Below are 24,696 nucleotides of genomic sequence, written 5' to 3' on the forward strand. Positions count from 1 at the left end.
TTGCACTTTTATCAGTAAAAGTTGTCGAAATAAATTCAAATGATGCCCATGTGTGCACCCTAGGCATTACACACCCCTGCACTATAGACATAAGGGGCAGAGATTGCACTTTGGGATTTCAGTAGCAATATCTAGACAAATTGTGAATAATTTAGCATGGCTGACCTTGGAATATTGTTACCATTCATTATAACAAGGCTGTTGATTGCATATTTGAATAATAAAGGAAATGTTCCTGCATTAATTTCATTAACAATGCGGGCTGTAGTGGTAGTACTGTGATGATTGGAACTCAAAGTGAAAGACTTCCCAAGGAAAGCCTCTCTAGTTTCAGAGCGGTGTACACAAAAAAAAAATCCCCAGTGTTAATTTATTCATGTGTAACTCTGTGAGTATACAAGTGGAACCAAAATGGACCCGTACGGGTCCATTTTGGTTCCATTTGTATACTCTCAGAGTTAAAGTCGCGCTGAGGATTTTACGATGTCGACTAAATTTAGCCCGTGGGCCAGTTGAGCTACTGTTGGCCCTGGTCCTGTATTTTGGTATCGATGCATCTCTGGAGGGATCACGGGGACAGCTCAGCAGCACATTGTAGCAGTGAGAGAGGCAATACAAGACCTGATCAAACTGCACTTACATCTATAGAAAAACCTACACTGTAGCATTGTGAGTGTGGATTTAGCAACTGTAACCCAATAAATCCCTATTTCGGACTATAAGCCGCGACTTTTTTTCCCATTTTTCGACCCTGCGGCTTATATAACGGTGCGGCTTATCTATGGATTTTTACAGCTAACGGCCACTAGGGGACCTCCTAAATCTATGGATTTTACACCCGCGGCTTATAGTCCAGTGCGGCTTATATATGTACAAATCATTCAATTTAGCTGCTGCGGCTTATATTCAGGTGCGGCTTATAGTGCGAAAATTACGGTATATATATTTTTAATGGCAGATCTACTAGCTAACAATGCACTTCAATGTGACATGTTGTGAGTTATTTTGACCCGATAAATTGTAATTTTAAGTGAAATCTTTCAAAAATGTTAAAAAATATTAGGTAGCCTACACTTGTACACTCCCGGAGTTATAATTGAATAAATTGACCCTGAGGATTGTATATTATATATAATGTTTTGGGCAAGGTGTATGAGTGTATGGTAACCAAATTGCACCAAATAATTGCACGCCTGGGAGCATGAGTTGTATGCATGTATGGCTACCTATGCCTTCAACTCAGATGAAGGGATAGAGAGCTGAAGCCCTGCTTACAAGATTAACACGTTTGATCCATAATATATCCTCAAATTGAGAGATTGCACAGAATGCACAAAAATGTGTGGTTGTATAGGTGTGTGTGACCTTTCCTGCCATTAAACCAATTTCCAATAGCTCACATTAATTTCTGCTCCTTGAAAGACTACCAACAGTGGTAATGGAACTAAACAAGATCCATGTCAAAGCCATGATGATAAGGTGGGTCTTTGAATGAGTGTGAGTGGACAGTGTACTGTAAGCAGTGGACCGTGATGAAATGGAACGCAAGGACAAAAAGGAGGGATCGCTATGGGAACATCGCTGTTGAAAGGATCGGTGGTGGACAGCAACAGGGAACAGCGTACAGTTACTCAAATGCCGTACTTAAGTACAATTCTTTATACTTTTATTTTATTTGAGTATTTCAATATACTTCTACTCCACTAAATCTCAGAGGCAAGATTTTACTCCACTACAACAAACTTTAGTTACTTTTCAGATTTAGATTTATTACAAAACATACATTAACTAATCAGGACCTGTTTTATACATCGGCTATTTGATCATGGTCGATCTATAAGCTAAAAGAAATTGAATACTTTTGCTCATAGTTTGATGCCAGTACTTTGACACTTTTACTCAAGTAACATTTTTAATGCAGGACTTGTAACTACTTGAGTATTTTTAGAGTGTGCTATTGCTACTTTTACATAAAAGTAAAAAAAATATCTGAGTACTTCTTCCACCACTGGAAAGGTAGATATACAAAAGAAAAAGCATCTGCAGTTGTTCAGTAATAGCACACGAGTTCAGAACCTTGTCTCTGGTCCTGCAGTACATGCAGACCCACTCCTGTGCCGTGAGCCTCCGCTGAGCTGTCTCCTCTCAGTTCTGCTGTTATCTGTCTCAATCAATACATCAGAGAAGTGTTTGGCCACTCGGCTTTAAAAACTGGGAGATTGTCAGTAATCTATTAAGTGCCAAATGAAGAAATATCTGCTGGGGTCAGCGCTAGATTGATGGTGCACTCCAGGCTTTAGTCATAAGTCAGGGGGGCGATTGTAAACAACCACAGATTCTTTAGTTCTTGATTCACGGTCTTACATTGATTACCTTCTGTTGTCTCAGAGCACGCAGGGTAGAGAGAGACGGATAATATTCCAATGGAAGGAATGGAAGCTTCACCCGTTTAGTATGTGCTGCACGTCGCAGGTTGATGTCTTCTTCATCCACTGTCTTGTCTTGGAGAAGTGCAATGCGAGTTTCAACTCTGCCATGACACAAAGCGTTCTGCATCCTAGCCATACACGCACTAGATATGAATCCCAACGTAATGAGATTCAGACATGGAGAGCGGGGGGTGAGTGCGCTAACATACATTAGGGAATGACGGAGGAAAATCTTTTTCTTTTTTTTTAATCAATCAAAATTAAATGCCCGCCGAAAGCTTGGAAGGTCTACATTGAACTATGCCTCCTCATGTTATTTTCATAACACAGACATGCATTGTGCTTGATCGATATCGATTTATGCCATTACCATTAACATTTTTAAAGGTTCAGTTTTAAAGATTAAATTTACCAGTGGCAGATCTAGAGTTTTAAAGTGGTCGACGGTCTGTGGATCGAGATGGATAGAAAATCTTTGGCTTTCGATTTTCAACATGACACATGATGACACATGCCATAATTCTCTAATCCTACTTAGTGTTGAATGGAGGGTCTTACACGACAGAAACGTGGAGGATTCAATGTCAGTAATTAGGGTGCAAGAGGTTACCCATGTTAAGAAATAATAAAGTACAAACATTTTGATAAAGCAATGTGTCCGTGTTTAGTTTACACTCCGATTCAACAGGCGTACACATGACATGAAGTTGTGTCCGGCTATTTTGCCTAAATTAGTGATTGTCAAACCACAGTTTGATATGTATTAGGCCACAGACCCCCATTTGATATAACTTCTTTCCCTCTGGGACCCCCCCCCCCCCCCCCCCACACACACACACACACACACACACACTAAGCATCCTCAATGTTAATTTAACTTTAGCGTACACATTTAACTAATAGAGCCATTTGATTGGTCTGGGTCCCCAGACCCCACATTGAGAACCAGTGGCCTATATATGCAGTATATCCATCTCCTTTATGCCAGTTATAATTTAGGCATTTAGCAGATATGCTCTTATCAGAGAAGTCACATGTCAGGTTATTACACTTACAAATTGCAAGACCCGAGAAAGCAGCATGAAATCCGGTAAACTAACAACAAGGGTAAGCAGTCAAGTAAATAGATAGATAGATGGAATAGCAGGTAGACGTCAAACCTTGCATCTCTTAATGTTCTAATGCTAGGCGGCATTTAAAAATTGCTCACAGAAAATAGACGCGTTGTGAATATTGTAGATCGGCAATTTTCGCACAGCCAAAGTATAAAATAGGCCTTAAGTGGTTAAAGTGCTATCTCACTCTGACAGAAGTTATTCAGTTTTCACCAAGCACATCCCCACATAGCAGTTAACATCCAATCTCACACGGTAGCACGAGTCATTGACAGCGAGCGACCAGGCTTTATTCCAAGCTCTGAACATCAATGCATGAAGCAAAATTACTTCATGCAAAGTAGGGTCCTGGACATGAAAAATCATTACCGCTGCCTATCATGTTGGGTTTGTTAGAACTATTTTTATACTTGGCATTTAAAACAAAACTGAATGGCGTGTTGATCACAGGCCCCGGCAACAGCTATGTGCTGTAGACTGTGAACTTGTGTTAACAGCGTGTGCGACGTGTGCGCTGTCCTTAGGTTCCCTGAACATAACTCTCACAGAAAGGCATTAATCTGCAGGGATTAAAACATTTCAGCCTTTCACGGAACCAATTCCAGCTCTATGCCTAAATGGCAAAAGACATGGTCATCTTTTTCCCGGACCCTTGAGGGGAGGGGATTAACCTACAATAGTCAATTTAGATAAATGACCGACTGACTGACTGACTGACTGACTGCTGACTATGAGATTCAATTCAAAGAGGCCTCACAGGTAGTTTGTGGTACTATCTGTGTAGGCCCTATAAAGAGAAGGTGCATTCGCCATCTGTTTTGAATAAGAGGTGTCATGTTTTGCAATTAATTAAACTTACATAAACTATTTATGTTATTAAGGCTTTGTGAGTTCCATTTAAAATAAAGTTTGACCATGACAGAGGCGCGCCGACTCAGTAGACCTTGAGGCCGAGGAGTCGCGCCCGAGCGCCTCAAGGCGCGAGTGCCCGCGGCGACCGGCCGATGGTCTGCTAGTCGACTCAGCGCCGTCCGAGTTATGTACCGATAAGCACAGAATCGTAAATAATATTGGTGGGGACTGCGTTTGCCCCACTGACTGTGTAATTAAACTTACATAGACTATTTCTGTTTTAAAGGTTTGTGATTTCTGTTTGACTGTGCAGGGCAGAGGCGTCAATTCTCTGAGTCATGGTAACCGCAGACCCTCGGATTTAAAATTATTTCCACTCTTTCTTAATTCCAGTTAAAGATGTGTTTACATTATATTTTATAACTAAGGGATAGGTGCTAAAAGGTTACAAGCTTGGAATCCAGTTAGCATATCTACAGTTCTGTTGTTCACACCTCCATTTTGGAAGACAATGAGCTCCCTGTTGATGGCCCAATTGCTGATGGCTCTTGGTATCAATGTGTCTTCATTAATATTCTCACTAACTCAACAATGAGATCTCCCACTCAACTATGTGGTTTGATGTAGGTGATCAACTCCATTGTTTAGTTTAGTGAGAATTTGTGAAGGGTTTCAGTTCTGTTGGGCAGTTTAAAAGTTTAAACCACCTGGATATTTTGTGCTAAGTCTTGTGATCCATTCTTTTTCATGGAATCTTCTCTGTCCAATTGTCCAGCGGTCATTGTATTCCAAGCCACATACCTTTATAGCCTCAATTCCATGTGTCATAAAGTGTTGAACAATTAACAAATGGGTATCCTTTTCATTATTAATGGTATATTTATGTTGGCTTATTCTAATTGCTATGGAGTTGCTCGTCTCTCCTACATATTGTAATCCACATACTTGGCAAGTAATCAGATAAACACAATTTCTGGTGTTGTATGTGATGTTCTGTCTTAGGATAATTATATTTTTGTTTGTCCTGTTTTTAACAGTTTGTTTTGGGCTAAAGTAGTTAGGCCTTGTCCTAATTACCTGGTTCCATGGTTTCAATTTGCTGTGGACCAAGTGGTCTTTTAAGTTTTTGTTTCTCCTGTAGGCCGAGATTATGTTGAAGTTCTGTAAGAGGTCCCCTCCCCTGTTTTCAAAGTTTCTTTTGATGGCTCTGTTTGCCAGTAAACTTTGGCTAGAAAATGTGGTTACTAAAGCTAGTGTGGGTTTCTCATTTCTTATTTTCACTTCCTGGAACGTGTTGTATGCTTTCCTGAGAAATGTTCTTGTATATCCACGTTTCCTTAATGCTGTGAACAGAGTTTTGTAGGCTTTTTCAAAATCTGCTGCTTGTGTGCAGATTCTCTTGAAACGTAGGAGCTGTGACTTGACTATTCCTGCAAAACAATGGGTTGGGTGGAAGGAAGTTTTGTGGAGCAATGCATGTGTATCAGTCTCCTTAAAAAATACCCTTAAATCCAGTTTGCCGGTGGTATTGAAGTCTTTTCCTTTGAAGACTGTCACATCCAGGAAGTCAATATGTTCTTTGTTAGTTACATATTTCACTGTTATTGAGGCATGATGTGTGTTTAGGATTTGGATGAACTGCTCAAATTCCTCTGTGGAGTGCTCAAAAACTCCAAAAATATCATCTAGAAACCTGAAATAATGTGTGGGTTTGAATCTGCACTTTTTGAGTGCGGTTTCTTCCCACAAAGCCAAATAAATGTTGGCATAAGATGGTGCAAATTTCTTTCCCATGGCTGTTCCACTGATCTGAAGGAAGGTTTTCCCATCAAATGTGAAATCGTTTTTGGTCAAATTTAATTCTAGCAATTTTAATAGTTCTGCGTCTGGTCTTTGTCTGTCAGGGTACTTTATAAAGATATCTCTGATTGCCTTCAGCCCCGCCACTGTGTTTATATTGGTGTACAAACTGTCAACATCTATTGAAAACAAAATGGCCCCCTGAGGCACTGTGATGTTTTTTATTTTATCAATAAAGTCATATGTATCCTTAATGTAGCTTGGATGTTTTACAGATAGTGGGTTTAAGTAGAATTCAATAAATTCTGCTGTGGCATATGTTTCTGAGTTACAATCCGAAACAATTGGGCGACCAGGTGGAATTTCATAAGGAATAGTCCATGTACTAGGATCCTTGTGGATTTTGGGTAAAAGGTAGAGAATTCTAGCTCTTGGGGAATTTTCGCCCCGTAGGTACTTTTCTTGTTTCTGATCTATAAATTTTTTCTTTCTTAATTCGGTGATGACACCCCCAACTTCTATTGCTGTTTGTTTAAAAATGGGTGCCTCCAACTCCACATAGTGATTTGAGTTATTCAACTGTCTTAAACCCTCAAAAACATATTGTTGTCTGTCCAAAATGACTATACGGCTCCCTTTGTCTGCAGGCTTAATCACAATGTCCTGGTTGTTAGCTAATGATCTAAGAGCTCTCACCTGATCTGTTGTGATGTTATTTTTTTCTCTCAGGTGTCCTGGTACATTTTGTACTGTGGCTCTGTCCATCTGGATCAATTGTTTTAGGTTGTCCGGTATTTTGTCCTCCTCTGGTTCCCAGTATGATGGAAGGTGGAAGCGCGGAATTTCCGTGTTGTTTCCAACTCCAAAATGTGTAGCTAATTTGAGTCTGCGATGGTATTTTGACACATCTATTCTCAAGCTTTGTGATTGTTGTTTGTAGATGTCCAGGGTGGGGACGAATGACAAACCTTTTTCCAAAAGTGTTTTCTGGTGTTCGTTTGGTCGGAAAAAATGAGACAGATTAATTATATCCGACTCCATAAGGCCCTGCCGGTTTGAGCTGTCGGGCCGTATTAGTTTAAAGAGTTGAGCCAGTGCTGTAGCATCAGTTTGGCTGTGTCTTCTTCCCAGTGGACGTTGTCTGATCCTGTTTTGAAGTGGGTTGCGGGCAATTTTGGGAGGTGGGGCTCTTTCTTTATTTCTTCATTTAGGCTTATCAGAATATTCTTCGGGTCAGTTCCTAGGCTTTCTGAGTAGTTGATTAGTGCTATGCGTCTGTCTGCGCAGGGGAATTGTTTTTTGGCTGTTGTGCGGAGTTTCTTCAAGGCTGTGTGGCTTGTTTTTCTAGTTCTTTGGTTCTTGTTGTTAATTCCCACCGAGATGATGAGGTGTGTGGCCGTCTCATTTTTCTCAGCCTTGCTCAGGACTGTTTCGGCCCATTCCAGGTTCATTCCAGAGTAGGATTCTATCTGGACTCTGTCATCTGTGATTGTCGGGATCCGAGACAGGTTGGAGTCTCCAATTATGATGATGTCTCGGTTTGGTACTAATCTCCATTTGTGTTTGGTTTCCTTATTTAAGCCTCTCCAGTGGCGTGGTTTTCTTGGTTCTGTCTCGTTGGTTTCTTCTCGTGCTGGGGCCTCCCTCTGTGTATTAGTGTCTTCGGTAGGTCCCTCTGGTATTGTCTGGTTCCCTTCACTGTTCCTCCTCTCCTGGGTTGTCCTCTGGGGTGTGTCTCTGGGTGGTGTAGTTTGCCCCCTGGTGGGATTATCCCTCTGTGGTTTGGGTGTGTTTCTTGGGTTCTGTTCTGTTCTGTTAGTGACCTTCTGTTTCCTTTGGTTTCCATTCGGTCCAATCTCTGCCCATGGCTCCTCGGGTGTTCTGCTGCTTGTTGTAGGCAGGTCTGGGAACTCTTCCTGTGTTAGTTCTACTGGGCCCTGTGTTGTTGCTGCTACGGTCCCCATTCCTCCAGTTGGGTCTTCTCTTGTTTCTACCGTGCCTGGGTTGCCTGTAGAGGGAAAGGAAGGAGGGGAGGACGGGGATGGGGGAGGACGGGGGACCTGTGGTGTGGGGTGTGTTGTGGTGTGTGCTTTTGTGCTATATAATTCTGTTACTGCTGTACGGGCTAAGCCCAGTGTCTTCTCTGTTAGGCGCCTTCCTAGATTTTTTCTTGCCCATTTAGTGGCAATGGAGAAGGCCCTGTCGTATTCCCGTGTTAAGCACTGGGATAGGTCCTTTTTTGTGTTTTCAATCAATGTGTTAAAGTGTTCTATTAATATTAACAAAGTGGTGTAAGACCAATTCTTTGCACTTCCTTGTAGTAGCAGTAAGGTTCTCTCTGTTGGTTTTGCTGGTTTTATAAAATCCATCAGTTCTTGTTCTTTTCTAGCAATACTCTCTGGGTATTTGTCTATGTTTACATTCTGTGAATGGTGTAGTGCAACAATCAAGTTGTTTATCCCTCTAATTGATTTGTGAAAATCATTGTTTCTCTCTCCATGTGGTGTGTGTATGTAGGTTTGTCTGTGCCTACCTACCTGGCTTACCTGGTTTGGTTCCATATCCCTCCTGGGATTGTGGTTGTTCCTGGTTTCTCCATCTGGTCTGGCTCTTTCCCGCCAGGCCTGTCCTTGTCCATGGGTCCGTCGGTTCATTCTCAAATGCATAAACGTTTTCGTACTGTTTATTGTACTTCATCAGATGCGATTCTCCGGGTGAGAATGAGTTCCTGTGTCTTCTTTCCTGTATTTATGTGTTTCTGTTGTGGGCGTGGCTTCTCTGTGGCCACTGTCCTCATTGGTTGGTGCTGTTGATGGCCCATCCTGCTGGGGCCCTTTGATGACTCATGTGCCTGTTTTAGGCCTGTTCATGTTCAGGCATGTTTCTCTGTTCCATATGTATGGTCTATTCTTTGTGTTGAATCTTTGTTTATATATATGTATAAACATGGTTAGGTTTTTAGGAAATGTTATAAACATTTTGCAAGCATGAATATACCTCCATGCTTGCAAATGTGCATAACTAAAGTTTGCTTTAGATGACTCCCCTCACAAAATCAGAGGTACTAGCTTGACTGACTGCTGACTATGAGATTCAATTCAAAGAGGCCTCACAGGTAGTTTGTGGTACTATCTGTGTAGGCCCTATAAAGAGAAGGTGCATTCGCCATCTGTTTTGAATAAGAGGTGTCATGTTTTGCAATTAATTAAACTTACATAAACTATTTATGTTATTAAGGCTTTGTGAGTTCCATTTAAAATAAAGTTTGACCATGACAGAGGCGCGCCGACTCAGTAGACCTTGAGGCCGAGGAGTCGCGCCCGAGCGCCTCAAGGCGCGAGTGCCCGCGGCGACCGGCCGATGGTCTGCTAGTCGACTCAGCGCCGTCCGAGTTATGTACCGATAAGCACAGAATCGTAAATAATATTGGTGGGGACTGCGTTTGCCCCACTGACTGTGTAATTAAACTTACATAGACTATTTCTGTTTTAAAGGTTTGTGATTTCTGTTTGACTGTGCAGGGCAGAGGCGTCAATTCTCTGAGTCATGGTAACCGCAGACCCTCGGATTTAAAATTATTTCCACTCTTTCTTAATTCCAGTTAAAGATGTGTTTACATTATATTTTATAACTAAGGGATAGGTGCTAAAAGGTTACAAGCTTGGAATCCAGTTAGCATATCTACAGTTCTGTTGTTCACACCTCCATTTTGGAAGACAATGAGCTCCCTGTTGATGGCCCAATTGCTGATGGCTCTTGGTATCAATGTGTCTTCATTAATATTCTCACTAACTCAACAATGAGATCTCCCACTCAACTATGTGGTTTGATGTAGGTGATCAACTCCATTGTTTAGTTTAGTGAGAATTTGTGAAGGGTTTCAGTTCTGTTGGGCAGTTTAAAAGTTTAAACCACCTGGATATTTTGTGCTAAGTCTTGTGATCCATTCTTTTTCATGGAATCTTCTCTGTCCAATTGTCCAGCGGTCATTGTATTCCAAGCCACATACCTTTATAGCCTCAATTCCATGTGTCATAAAGTGTTGAACAATTAACAAATGGGTATCCTTTTCATTATTAATGGTATATTTATGTTGGCTTATTCTAATTGCTATGGAGTTGCTCGTCTCTCCTACATATTGTAATCCACATACTTTTTCCCGGACCCTTGAGGGGAGGGGATTAACCTACAATAGTCAATTTAGATAAATGACCGACTGACTGACTGACTGACTGACTGACTGACTGACTGACTGACTGACTGACTCACTGCCTCCGCATTGTTGAAACATGCATGCGCGACAACCGCTCTGCTGCAAACAACTAGCAGTCCTATTTCCTGTTTCTGCTTAAAGCATAGTAGCTTCATCATGTAATATACTGTAGGTATTGCTTTCACCACAAACTCAACACAGAAACCTATACTTCTCAGGTATTTCACATGCCACCGAGGGAGTTCATTCCAATTAAATTAACCAGAAAGTTGCCAAGTTGCTATCCAATGGATAGAAAGTTGCCAAGCTTTATAACAGATAAAAGGGAGACAGGGCTGTGGAATGCATACATTTGGTATGATTTGTTTGTCCCATTTTCCTACCCTGTTGCATCCATTAATCTATGTTATTTCATTAATGTTAACGGGCTCTCTCCCGCTTTGCCCTTTAGGCCGAATGTGAATTCCGCTGTCTACAGTAATTGCGCCGACGGAGAAGAATCCTTTGTTGGTTTATAGTTGACATTGGCAAGATAAATGCTAAACACCACAGGTTAATGGTGTAACAATAATATTTATTCTGCATTATAGTGTAATGACCCGTGGGTTGCATATCCAGAGGAGAAGCCACAATGACCATTTCTTTTCTTGAGATCAATTATCTCTTTTTCAAACGAGACCTGATCAAAATGACAGCATTTTAAATACGAAAATGCAAGATAGAAAAAAAGACAAAACTATGAAAGGAAAGTTATTGAGATGGGGGAGGGGGGGGGGGTAATTAGAGTGTAGGGTGGTTGCTGGGGAGAGAAGGTCACGTTAATGAAAGCAATGAAAATAAAATAATAAACATAACCACTACTGTACCATAAAACATTGACATTCTCCCAACTCATCCTTTAGCATGCCTGTAACTCGAGCTTTTAAAATCAGATAAGGCAATAAAAGATAATAAAAGCCTAATAAAGTCTTTATGCTCTCAGAGGAAGTTGGCTGCAACATTCTGTTGCATTAATGCTGTCTCTCTGCCCATACAGATATTTATGAGGAACTCTATACTGTGTGTATAATACTGTAACACATGGTCACTTGTATAAACGGTTGTAAAAAAATAACTAAATTAAAACTATGCACGGACACGACCAGATGCTGTCCTGTTGGTCAAGCTTAGACGCCAAATGCTGCTTGCACTGACCTGAGCCGACCCCCAGGGCTTTAGGACCACATGCTGAGATAACCCCTCTGAGAGAGACTCAGTCCTCTGGGGGTCAAAGCCCTAGAGGTTGTGCTCCCTGTGGAAAGAGGGCTGACAAGTCCCAATGTTCTACATCGCAGTGGTGGTTCTCAAACGTTTTCATGTCAAGGACCCCCAAATTAATATGTAGACCCCCATCTGTTGTGACATACAGGGATTTGTGTTGTTAAAATGTTTAAAAATATATTAAAAAATGTTCCAAATCTGTCAAGATTTCTTTTAAATAGCATATCTTCAGTACAAGCTTGAAACACAATCTGCTGTTTTTGAAAATGTTTTAAAAATCTTGAAAGAACTACTGATTTAGAAGGCATTTAGTTTTTGTGTAGAATCGGCCTCAGGTCAATGGGTTAACACATTTTGCCAGGGACCCCTGGAATCTCTTTAAGGACCCCTGGGGGTCCCCGGACCGCCACTTTGAGAACCACTGCTCTGGGGGTCAAAGCCTATGTATGAGGTTGAGCCCCCCCAGCGGAAAGCTATGACAAATCCCGCCAGTGTTCTATATTGGACCGTCTGTATGCAGAACGCAGCTTCCTAGCACTTTCCATCCATGATAATTAGGATTTCCAGGAACCAGTTCTGTTCGGGCCAATTAATGAGCGCACAGCAGACCTTTTAGACACAACCGCATCATCACCTCAGTGCATTACTGCTGAGAGGGGATGAAAATGTCTCTCCAAATGATACATTGTCATTTTACAAAAAAAAAAAGTCTATTAAGCTGTCATGGGACAAGTTTGAAGATGCTGTGCGTGCGCGTATGTGTGTGTGTGCTTGCGTGCGTGCGTGCGTGTGTGTGTCACATTACTGCAGTATTCCACTAGCTCTTTGCCAAAATACAGAACTTAGTCTGAAATTGATTCTCATGGGGTACTAATGAAGTCATCATTATCTATCTACATTCTACAGTATGGATTCCTAGGAACAAGCCCCTGAGACTGCTGCCCACTGTCAAAATGTAAAGATGCCAAACCGGATATCTGTCAGTGTGACAGAACAGTCCAATATCCAATATGTCAAGGTGAGTACTATGAGAAAATGTAGTAAATCTCCTCAGTATAGCGTTGCATTAACGTTGCAAAAACATATAATTTAATAGAAATGCAGAACTTAAGCCTTATAAAAAAATTAATACCAGATCTAAAAGCTCACAACACATCATGATGCGACTCCCGGTTAGCTTTTAGATCACCTATTTTAGCAATTTTTTCAAAAGTTTGAAAATGTTTCAAATGTTTGGCCATTAATGACTTGCTTTTCTGCAGCGAGAAGTCTTAACTTAAGTTACACACCTGAGTTATTTTGCAGATAGCTTCAAGGATACTGCAAGAAGAAATCTATTTGGCCGGCAGGTCAGGGTGAAAAACATAATGTAAAGAAACTCAGATCACTTCCAAAGAATACGTTAAGAACAAAGCCTCCCTAAATCCAATAAAACTGCACCGACTGTGATTCAACACTACTCAAGGCAGAGTTCAACAATCAGGGTAAACTATTTTCCGATGCAATCTAAAACCATAGGAACAATGTTCCTACAGCACTTGATGAGACATTCAGCATAATTCTGTGTGAAACGTCTGTGGAGATGAGAGCCGGTGATGAGAGCCGGTGGCTAAAAGCCTTGTTTTGAACCACTTCCAGCACAATCTGAGGTGTTGTTTTTAAAATCAACATTTTTTTTTTCTCACTTCTTCACTTCTCGTCTGTACTGTGTGTGAAGAAAGCACACATATTTTATTATAGATGGGAATGGACTTTCATTGGTAATGGATTTTGTTGGCGAGGCCCATAGGACATTAACCTGCAGTATGTGTTTTTATAGGTTCCTTCGGAGGATGACTGACTGAGGCTTTATAGCTTTATTATTTGTGAGGGTTGCTATAGCAGTCAAATCACTTGTGGATATTTTGATACACCAGTCGAATCACGTTGTAATGTGGAATACCCCCCCCCCCACTCTCTCTCTCTCACACACACACACACACACACACACACACACACACACACACACACACACACACACACACACACACACACACACACACACACACACACACACATACTGCACATGCTGACACAAATTGCAACTTGTCGCATTTGTGGCACCTATGGGGAGAAGTGAAAGTGCTTTTGATGGTGCGCTCTGTAGCATCAAAACCCTGTTTGTCGGTCATTGTCACATGACTCACGAGATCATTTGTACCTGATATGGTGGAATACGTTTTTGGCTCTGTTTTGTTTAAGGGCCCCTCAATGTGGGACCCATATTTGGGGTGGATTATTAATGATTTATGTATTTTTTTGGGTCAACTGGGTAGCTATAGACTTTGCAATTACAAAGTCTATAGCTTTTTGAAATTATAAAGTGTCTTGATAACTTAACTAGGAATATATATATATCAATATTTAGCTATGCATTAGTTACATTTTGCAATCAATTAATCTTATTGACAGAAGAGTATGCATGTAGACTGCATGGCCAGTAATGCACAGTATTTATGTTAAAATATTGCTATAATATTATTTGTAATATTTCACATTTATTTCAGCGTTCACGATTGCACAGTTTTATGTAAGACATGCTGGAGGAAAAACAAAAAAAGACACGCCACACAGTACAATCCTCAGTGTAAATGTATCCATTTTACTGGTCTGTTTGGTTACATTTGTAGACTGTCAGAGTTAAATTAACACTCTGGATGTTACAGTGTGTGTGCTTATTACTCAGACACCGGCAAAAAAGCCAAGTCAATAATTGACCACCTCTACAGGGTCAAGGCAGCAAAGCAGAGCCAGGAAATTATGCAATGTGGGAAACCTTGACAGAGTTGTCATCTGGTCTGACATGTAGATACCAGAGGCACCAGTGCAACTCCATAATCAGGTCCATACAGATTCCCTCTCTGTGCCCTCAACTCATACGTACACTATATACAAGTCCTCAGTGTTCATTTAAAGGAGAATCGGGTTTTTACCTGGGCCCTATTTTTTTTGTTGATCATTTGGAAGACAAATGAAGGGTATTGGAATCGGTCCATTCGTTCACCTCCAGACGCTTCGCCTCCGTCCGGAGGGGCAAGCCAGTAATTCAAATTATGCCTTTTCTTTTTTCTTTGCCAAACACAGGCTTATATTCTTTAAAAAAAAACTTTATTCCAGTGGTCTCCAGGGGTAAAATGTAATTAAATAAAACTGAAGAGAAGAACAACAAAGTTGTATAGTTTAATTACTGGCTTGTCTAGTGGCAATCGAATGGACTAATTCCAGTAGTTTGGAACCCAATTTGGAGCACAGCCACCCTTCGATTTAGCCTGGTAAACCCTCCCTCCGGAAATCTCATTTCTGTCTATCAAAGTCTGGCAGTGAGTCTGGCATGAAGGCTTGTATGGGCGTTTCTAGCACATTACCAAAAAACCGAGCCTATCAGCGTCGTCGCTCATTGTTCTGTGATTGACAGCAAAAGTTGGCCAATCAGGTGGCGAGTTCGAGTGAGCCCGAATGGACCCGAGTACAGCCAGAGTGCAGCCGACAAAACACGAACGGCAGCCATTGTTGTTGTGCGATGTCTTTACTTCTTACTTTCGGTTTTAAAACGCTCTCAAACTTATTTTTTGAGGCACGGAATTTACTTTTAAGATATCGTTTGGATAGAATTTAGTTGTTTAACTTCATATATGTGGTCAATTAATCATGACAGAGCCTATTTAAAAATAAAAATTCAGAGAACCGGCAGGGGCGGGCAGTGACACGCATGTATCCGAATAAGGCAGGCAACCTATTTTGGTCATGGCCATCTCAAAAGTCCTGTTGCGTCACATAGTCTGGAGGTGGTAAAAATGCACTGCAATTGGCTGAAGGGGAACAACGATCATTGGCTGAAGGGGTTGTCAGTCAACGGTATTACTCCCGCCCAACTCCAGCCCACAGCCAATATTGCAGAATGGGCGATCATGCCAGACTCACTCCTGGAATCAAATGGAAATGAGATTTCCGGAGGGAGGCTTTACCAGGCTACCTTCGATTGTGATCCAAATTATCTCAAAATAGGGCCCAGGTTTAAAGAAAACAAAGTTCCCCTTTAACACTGAGAATGGACAAATGTAACCGCAAGGATCCAAATGGACCGTTGCGGTTCCATTTGCCCCCTCTCAGGGTTACAAATGGATAAATGAACACTGTGTGCAAAGTGTGACAAAAAACAACAACACAATTTGCCCCTTTTCACGACATCCCCAATGTCAAATTGGGTCTGTGTACTGTAATAGCTGGCATTATGATTACATAATGGGCTTATAGTGGGATAAAGGGAAAGCAAAGGCAGACTTTCTGTGTGATCAAGGCAGAACTGCGGGCAAATGTTCAGTGCAGAAGGAAAGTCCCAATATTAGCAATACTTTTCACAACACCAATAGTACCAATAAAATAAAATGAAACGTGTGCTGTGAACGGTAGCACACTCACCCGCCCACCTTTATTAGCCCCTGGCTAGTCAGGAAACCACAAGCCATGCCTGGTGTGTTACACCAGGTTATTATCAGATGACAGTTTACAGATACCTTTAATAGGATTCTAGGCCACTGGGCTGGGCAGCAAATGGAATCCCTCATTACATTAAAGAGTGTGTTATGAGACCCAGTGTGACATTTTTACTGAGGACATGTTCAGTTTTGTGGGCTTGTGCAGTTAGTGTACAGTATATAGATTGGCTATTTTTTTGTAGCGCAACACCATCATCGTACGATGACTTATAAATGGGACGTTATGGTACGTTTGCCTTTTTTTCCTGCTCCTCTCCCCATCCTCTTCATTCATCACCTCCATATCTTCCTTCCTTTTCTCTGGAAATATTAATTCAACCTCCTTATCAAAATGTCAACTATCCAACACAATAGACTGAATTAACTGCTTTTTTCCCCCCCTCACCAAGCAGTTCTAAAACCCCAAGCGCCCTCGCTCCTTCCACCTTCCCTCTCGGAGGAGAGGCCAGACCTAGCAAAGCGAGACGTCTCAGGGTAGAGCGGTTAACGCACCCAACCTGCACCGCGCTCCTGTCAACACGCCGTACGTGGCTCCGTTTGCTTATCTCGCCGAAACACAAGAGCCCGGTCCTGTCATATGGGGGGCCAGACCCAACTATTCCGATGAGGTGGCGATCCGGCGGTGACGTGCCCCCGGCTCGCCTGTATACCCTCCAGGAGAACGCCGCTAATTGATGTGGCAGAGATCCCGATATCCAATTGGTTTTGATTGCTCCCCCATCACAGGGGAGCGAGGACCCTTGGTGGGTGATGCACTTTTCCATTTCAATTAAAATCACAGGTTGAGTCACATTTAATCGGGGAGAAAAAAAAGGGAAAAAAAGGAATAAACTGCCGCTGCTGCTATGCAAATTAGCAAGCAGGTCCCCTAGCGAGGGAGAGCGGTGTCCCTGTGTGATCTGGTACGTACAGTAAGCGAGAATGCTGCCATTTGCTACCCTTAGCCCATTAAGACCTGAGGCCCATTCTACGAATGCCTTCGAAATCAGTAGTTTTCAAACTTTTTTGTGCCAAGAACCCCCAAAATTGTATGTATTTGGCCGCGGACCACCATCTGAAAATGTTTTGTGCCAGGGACCCCCAGAAGAGAAGATTTGTGTTCTTCTTCAAAACAAAACAGAAAATGTTCAAAAATATTTTTTACCACCTCTACAGGGTCAGCAAAGCAGAGCAAGGAAATTATGCAAAATGTGGGAAACCTTGACAGAAATGTCCTCTGGTCTGACATGTAGATACCAGAGGCACCAGTGCAACTCCATAATCAGGTCCATACAGATTCCCTCTCTGTGCCCTCAACTCATACATACGTACACTAAACACAAGTCCTCAGTGTTCATTTAAAGGGAAATCTGGTTTTTACCTGGGCCCTATTTTTCTTGTTGATAATTTGGAAGACAAATGAAGGGTATTGGAATCGGGCCATTCGTTCACCTCCAGACGCTTTGTGTCCGTCCGGAGGGGCAAGCTTATATTCTTATTCTTAAAAAAACGTTATTCCAATGGTCTCCAGGGGTAAAATTAAATCAAATAAAACTGATGAAAACAACAGCAACAACAGCAACTAAGTTGCAGAGTTTTAATTACTGGCTTGTCCAGTGGAAATTGAATGGACTAATTCCAATAGTCATTTTTGAGAACCACTGTCCTTTTTTTCAAACTTATGTTGCTATATAGCTAAAATCTAAATTGACACAGATGCTTTCCTGGTTTTAATGGTTTGGGGGGTAATATAGAGATAATAGATAAAGTCCCACAAGGCCCGGCAGAACCAATTTAGGGCACGGCTGCTTCTTTTTTAAATCACAAACAGGAAGGAGTTAGCTCATTTCTCTACTCTTAAGGCCAGTCCACACCAATGCAACTCCTTGCAACATGCATCTACTTGCAACCATTATCTCCAATGACAGTTGCAAGGAGTTGCATTGGTGTGGACTGGCCTTAAAACTGATTTGATGCAAGGAGTTGCGAATAGTTGCATTGGTGTGCGGTCTGGCATTTAGATGCGGTAGTGGAGACAGATCAAGTCACAGTTCTAGACTCATCTTTGACAGAGAGACAGTCGAATCAAATCCAACTGCTGCAAAGCAACAGATTGCACGGAATCGCCCCACTGTGCTCCGCCGGAGTTCCATTTGAACTAAGATTGCCACTACACACTGCCAAGAAGATGATGAGAAGTTTTTCACGGTGTGAGTTCAATGGCTCTGAATCACCAGGATGATAGAAACTATAAGAGACTGAATACTTGAAATCCATGCTCTTAAATGGTTCCAAGTAGCCTTGATTTGAAAGTTAGAAAGGTTTGTGCTCAGACCCTAACCCGAGGTGAGATACTCCATTTATACAGTACACTCAAGTGTATCTCTTTATTCAATTAAAAAAGTTTTATAAAGACTCTAGAGATGTTTTTACTTAAAGGGGAAGACCACCCATTTTCAATATTTAACTATGTCATTAATATAGCATAAAGGAGTTGTGTGGAAATAAGAAAATTTTTAAATGTTAAAAATTTTAAATGTTAAACCCAAATTGATTTTGGGTTTAACATTGCAAATTACACCGTGATGACTCATCATGGTGTAATTTGCAATGTTAAACCCAAAATCAATTTGGGTTTAACATTTAAAATTTTTAACATTTAAAAATTTTCTTATTTCCACACAACTCCTTTATGCTATATTAATGACATAGTTAAATATTGAAAATGGGTGGTCTTCCCCTTTAACCAGCCCTAGCCTTTATTTCAAATGTGGCTTAGCAAAATTATTTCATGGTTCACTTTATAGAACTACCATCTGTTATACTGTACCATCTGTTATGCATTCATCTTAAGCATATATATATATACTGTATATATATATATTATACAAATGCCTAAATCAGTAGTTCTAAAACGTGTTCGTGCGAAGGACCCCCAAAATGGACCCCCAAAATGGCCATCTGAAAATGTTTTGTGCCCCCAGAATAAGGACTCTAAGGCAAAGGTTTCCCAAACTTTAAAAAGTTTGGGAAATAATCATATTTGAACTGGGGGCCCCCTACCCTGACAAGCGCTTGGAATTGTAGGCATTACATTTAGTTTGACTCGGTTCCACAGATATTGTGAAAATAGCCAATCTACAAGCTTTTGGCTATTTTCACAATGTTTGCCTCTTTCTTACGTAATATTTGACGATTTGTCCAATCTTGTATCAAAGAGGTCTTAACACATTGGGTGCCAGAGGTTTATTAAAATATTATACGTTGAGTGCCTGCATTTCTTCCATCCACTTGCGTTATACGTTTCGTGCTGTAGAAGCCCCGACGCGGAAGTGCATGTAAACAAAGCGTGCGTGCGAGACGGCGGAGGGTCCAGACTAACGCCTGGAACAATAATATTTCTAACGCGATCCTCCATTGCAGCGTGATCGCCGATCGAAAACGGCTCGTTTTCACCACGTTAAAAAGAAATGGAGATATTAAGCTTTTAGTCAAGGAGATAACATTGAAAACGCCGACCGGAAGGATTTTTGACATGGAGCCAGATCCAGCCTCTTCTTCTCAGAAACTCCTTGGGTGATGTCAAAGTTTCGTTTTAGCGCCCCACGTGGCCCACATGTATAAAAATAGAATTGGGTCAAAAACGGTCCGGACCGTTTTCGGCACTTCTCGTTTGGATCCTCAAAAACGGTCCGGACCGTTTTTGGCATTCAATGTGTTAAAAGTCATTAAATTGTAACTTTAGAAATGTGTAGATACCCTGTATGCACTAATACTGTATGCTGGATTGTTTATTGTTGAGTGAGAAAACCATGTTCCACATTAAGCTAATCATCTGGGGACCCCCCAAAATAATTTAGGGACCCAGTTTGGGAACCCCTGCTCTAGGATTCATGTGGTCAAATAGGAGGTCTGAAGCGAAGTTTGTTAGTTGCTCCATCGAGTGAGCCTCCAGCGAGTAACCCTCTCTCTCCTCACATATTCCCCTGGCATAAACTGTGCCTATAGGGATCATTTGGGATGTTGCATCATCAGAGCCAAGTTGTTTTCTTTACCGCGTCTCCCCTCATTAGACGCATTTAGCACTGCAGGTGAGGGTTTTTGTCATGGCAGGCTGGTCTCTGGTGCCTCCGCCAGCAGTCCCTTCCAAGAGTTTTATTTATTAATATTCATTCGTTGTCACAGTATATGCACTGTGCAGTCTCAGACCGACACGGTAGATTAATGATGGTGTGTCGCTGATGTCTCCTCAGGTGTTCATCAGATCGTTAATTTGGTGCCACTGTGAACGCGTTGTCTGGCTGGGTTTGTCCGTAGAGAGCATGCAGAGTTGCAGTGCATGCCGAACAGACACCTTTGGACGCAAGTGCTAATGTGATGTATAATAGCTCCCTCTCAAGACCATGAATAGTAATTTTCCCATGCCTATTCATAAGCTGGTGCATAGAACAACTCATCCACCGATTTACACAGATAAGTATGGCTTAAGGATGTGAAAAATTGCAGAGAAGCCACAGAAGTGGTGGATGGTGTCAAAGCCACCAAATGTAGCTCTTACATATTATACATTCAGTCAGAATTCTCTCAGACTAAGTAGCATGTAACGTATACTGAAGTGTTTCTGTAATGAATCGCATAAATTCTTGTGCAGACACACCACGTTGCTGTTGACAGAAAACAAACAAATACCACTGCCAGAGCGAAATCCTATTTGCACACAGCAGTATATGACAGGCAGAGTGGAAAGGAACTCTACTTTCTCATATTGGAGAGAAAACTACTCTTCTGTTCTGTTTCTCTTGATGAGAGCATATCTCCGCTGTTAGGCAGAAAAAAAAAAGTTTTACTTTTCAGGGAATGGGGAAAAGTATTCCAACGGATCCAATGTAGTTATTATTTAACCACAAGCTTTTTGTCGCAACTTTTCATTAGTTAAATATTTATAAAACCCACAAACAGCCTTAACCACTTCCAACTTGGCGTCCCTATTTTGAATTTTGCCTATTATGTCATAATAGGCAAGCTCACTACATATGCAACACGTTGTGAGTTGTACATTGGCTACATTTGCTACATTTAGTATACATATAAAATAGAGCATGCATTTATGGTAAAAAAAAAACATAACAAGATGAAATACGGAGATACAAGGCTTCTGCCCGACAGCGACGATAGTATCCTTTCACGAAGGCATAGATGAACATCTGCCAGACCAGACCTGTTCGTTGTGCTCTCTACCATCCCCCCTGTCCAGTTCTGGATTAGAGATGCCCTAAGCCCTCGTGCATGTGACAGTACATGGATTAACTCTTTGGAGAAGCCTCGCTGCCGTCACGCGTTAACCTGCAATCACGAGAGAACCCTGACAGTAAAGCACCAGGAGCCATTCCCTTCAGTGCACCTCGTGAGAAAAAGCATTGTTGAGTTAACTATCGATTATGTACTTACTAGCGATTATTCTGTTCATTACTCATTCGGTTAATCGGATAATCGAGAAGCGTGTTGTTTTGCGTATGGATAATTTGTAACAATCAACTTGAAAAATGTTAATAGATTTTTTTATAGTCTACTAAATTGATTAGTCTGATTAACCATTTTAACCCCATATTATAGTTTGTTGTACAACAGTGTCACACAAAAATAACAAAAAATAGCTGATCTACAAGACAATGCGCATTGTGAGCTGGTAGCTTGGCAAATTTCAAAATGTTCTTTAATTTGAGGGGGGGAAAAGCGAAATATAAAAATTCCCCACAAAATCGATTATTTTGTTAAAATCGATCACCTATTATTTCTTATAATCGAATAAATCAATTAATCAATTTGATTAATTGTTGCACCTCATTGTTGAGCACAAGTGGTTTCGTATTGTTGGGGTTATTAGAAGGTTGAGTCTCTTAACAGGGAAATCTCTCTACATCTGTGACTTTCCATTGGTTTTGTGTGGACGGCGGAGCCCGTACCTTGTTGTCCAGCACAGGATTCAATTCCTTCTGTGATTCTATCGCTCGCGACAACCTAGCGTTAGATTAAAGGAATGTTCCCTTCTATGATCAACAAGTCATTGTTGTTGCATTGACACGAGCGCAGGCATATGCACCTGATTCAGTGCCTTCAAACACAAACACACGCACGCACACACACATCCATGCATGCACGCACCCACACTCCCCCCCCCCCCCACACACACACACACACACACACACACACACACACACACACACACACACGCACACGCACACGTTGCGCACGCACCTATTATGCTCAGAGCGGAGACACATAACTTCCCTGTCTCGCCAAAGCCTGTGTATGAATGTAAACAACCTCTACTCCCAGAGGCTCAACAATACGCCTACAGATGTACACAGCAAAAGCCCCCAGTGTTCATTTCACTCTGAGAGTGTGAAAATGGACTCCCCTTTTACACTCTCAGAGTTAGATAAACACGGAGGGTTTTTGCTGTGTATTAGTCGGTGGAGGAACCGGCAGCTGGTTCATTCTGACAGACACAGAAAAAGAGGAAAAAAGAGAGAAAGCAATGAATCATACAAACTGGTGATCGACAGTGGAGACACATGAACCAAGAAACCCCCTGGATAAATAAATAGATAGAAATAAAAAGGGACACACACGCGCGCGCACGCACGCAGGCACGCACGCACGCACGCACGCACGCACGCACACACGCACACACGGACGGAATCTGCTATACACAATCACACAGCACACATTTACACCAGGGACATTAAATCATCATCAAGCCTCATCATGCGTCTTTCGTCCTCATTAGGCGAGACTAGACGAGCAGAGCGGAACCGCTGGAGTCAGTCAACGCAGCAGCAGCAACAGTTGGCTGTCGACAGCCCAAGAGTTAGGAACTGGAAGCACCACGGCAAACAATCAAACCCACTACCACACAAAAAGGAAAAAAAAACACATATGGACTCGCGACGGGAGACTTGAGAGAGTAGAATAAAAAGACGGGAGGAGTAGTCAAAGGAAAGGGAAAGGTGAAAGATAACGGCACAAAGCCAAACCACCGCAGAGACGCCTGGCAACCGGTGGTAAAAATGGAGAGTAATCGGAGAAGGGGGGTGGGGAGGGGGGGGCTAAAAGCCCTAGGCAGGGCTGACAGACATCTAAAGCCTGATTTATACTTTGTGTTTCGCCCCGAAAGTAGCAGATGTACAAGTCAGGGGGCAACATCAAGGGAGGGGGGTAGGGGGAGGGCAATGAGAGAATCACAGCACAGGAGTGTAAAGGAGAGGAAGAGAGGGAGGGTCACTCACTGGAGTCATCTGAGTCATAGCCCTCCACATCTGGCTCCTCTTCCCTCTTAGTGGCCTGCGAGGAGGTGGCGGCTGTGGCGCCGCCCGCCAACGCCCGGTCCGGGCTATCCTCGCCGCAGCGGACCGGGTCAGTGTCGGACGCGGCCCCCGCGGACGCGGCGGCGCGCTGGGGGCTGGCGGTGGGCAGCACCGAGGGCGGCAGTCCCCGCGGGTAGCGGGGGAAGTAGTCTGAGATCTGCTTGATGGGCTGGATAGGGCCAGGGCACACGTCAATGGCCATGTGCTCCTGGATGCTGATGGTGGGTTTCTCGCCTTTGCGTTGTGTCATGCATGCGATCCCCCCGGGAGCAGTCCCTGCCCGGCCGCAGAGCCGACCTCCCTCCCGAACAAAAACAAACCCCCCCAAAAAAAAACAATAACAAAAAAACTAAACAGGACCCTCCCCCCCTCCCCGTTCTTCTGCAAGAGGTGGATGTTGTCCTGGGCGCTGGGGGAGTGGGAAGCGGTCCAGGTGCTCTGGTGGGCTGTGCTACACTGGTCTGTGAGGAGAGTTGTGCCTGCGACCTGCTGCTTCTGCTCAGCTCTTCATACCATGCTGTCTAACAGACTCACTCACTGCCCACTATCTACCCGCTCCCTCTGCTCTGCTCCACCTCTCTCTCTCTCTCTCTCTCTCTCTCTCTCTCTCTCTCTCTCTCTCTCTCCCTCTCTCCCTATATCCCACACCCTGCCCACATCTCCGCGTATGCGAGAGAGAGAGAGAGAGAGTGGTGTGAGGGAGAGGGAAGGGATTAAGGAGAGAGGAAGGAGGGATCAGATGATGTCACTGCTTAGCAACCAAGCGGTAAACAGGAACCGTCGACCGAGGTGCTTAATTGTGATATTAACCCATCCATCTGTCAGTGGGAGGGAAGCTCGGCGGCAGCACACACACACACACACACACACACACACACACGCACACATGCACACATGCGTGCGCCGTGCGCGGACATACTCTACCCAGAAGATAGATCAATACCCCCCCCCCCCCAACCTCCAGTTTCATTACGTGAGACAATGATTAAGTCTTTTTAAGTCTTATCCTTAAGGGCTGTGTGTGCGTATTGCATGTGTGTGTGTGCGTGCGTGTGTGTGTGTGTGTGCGCGTGTGCGCTGACACTGACAGATAATTTGTGAATTATGCTCAATGAAGGATGGCAAAGCAGTGTGGCACTCTGGGGT

General features: G+C 42.6%; 1 protein-coding gene across 1 annotated transcript in view; it reads right to left on the minus strand.

Annotated features, from left to right (window-relative positions):
- The window catches only part of doc2b (double C2-like domains, beta), a gene marked incomplete at both ends in the record, with an annotated part of 149,923 nt that extends 126,123 nt beyond the window's left edge, over window positions 1-23,800 (minus strand). Inside the window, one exon of the mRNA XM_080436351.1 lies at window positions 23,473-23,800. Within this exon, the coding sequence (XP_080292477.1) occupies window positions 23,473-23,800 (328 nt within the window). The remainder of the gene's footprint in view (window positions 1-23,472) is intronic.
- Between the last annotated feature and the right edge of the window lie 896 nt (window positions 23,801-24,696).

This window comes from Gymnoscopelus braueri, assembly GCF_963280865.1.
Source record: "Gymnoscopelus braueri genome assembly, chromosome: 8".
Classification (NCBI taxonomy): domain Eukaryota; kingdom Metazoa; phylum Chordata; class Actinopteri; order Myctophiformes; family Myctophidae; genus Gymnoscopelus; species Gymnoscopelus braueri.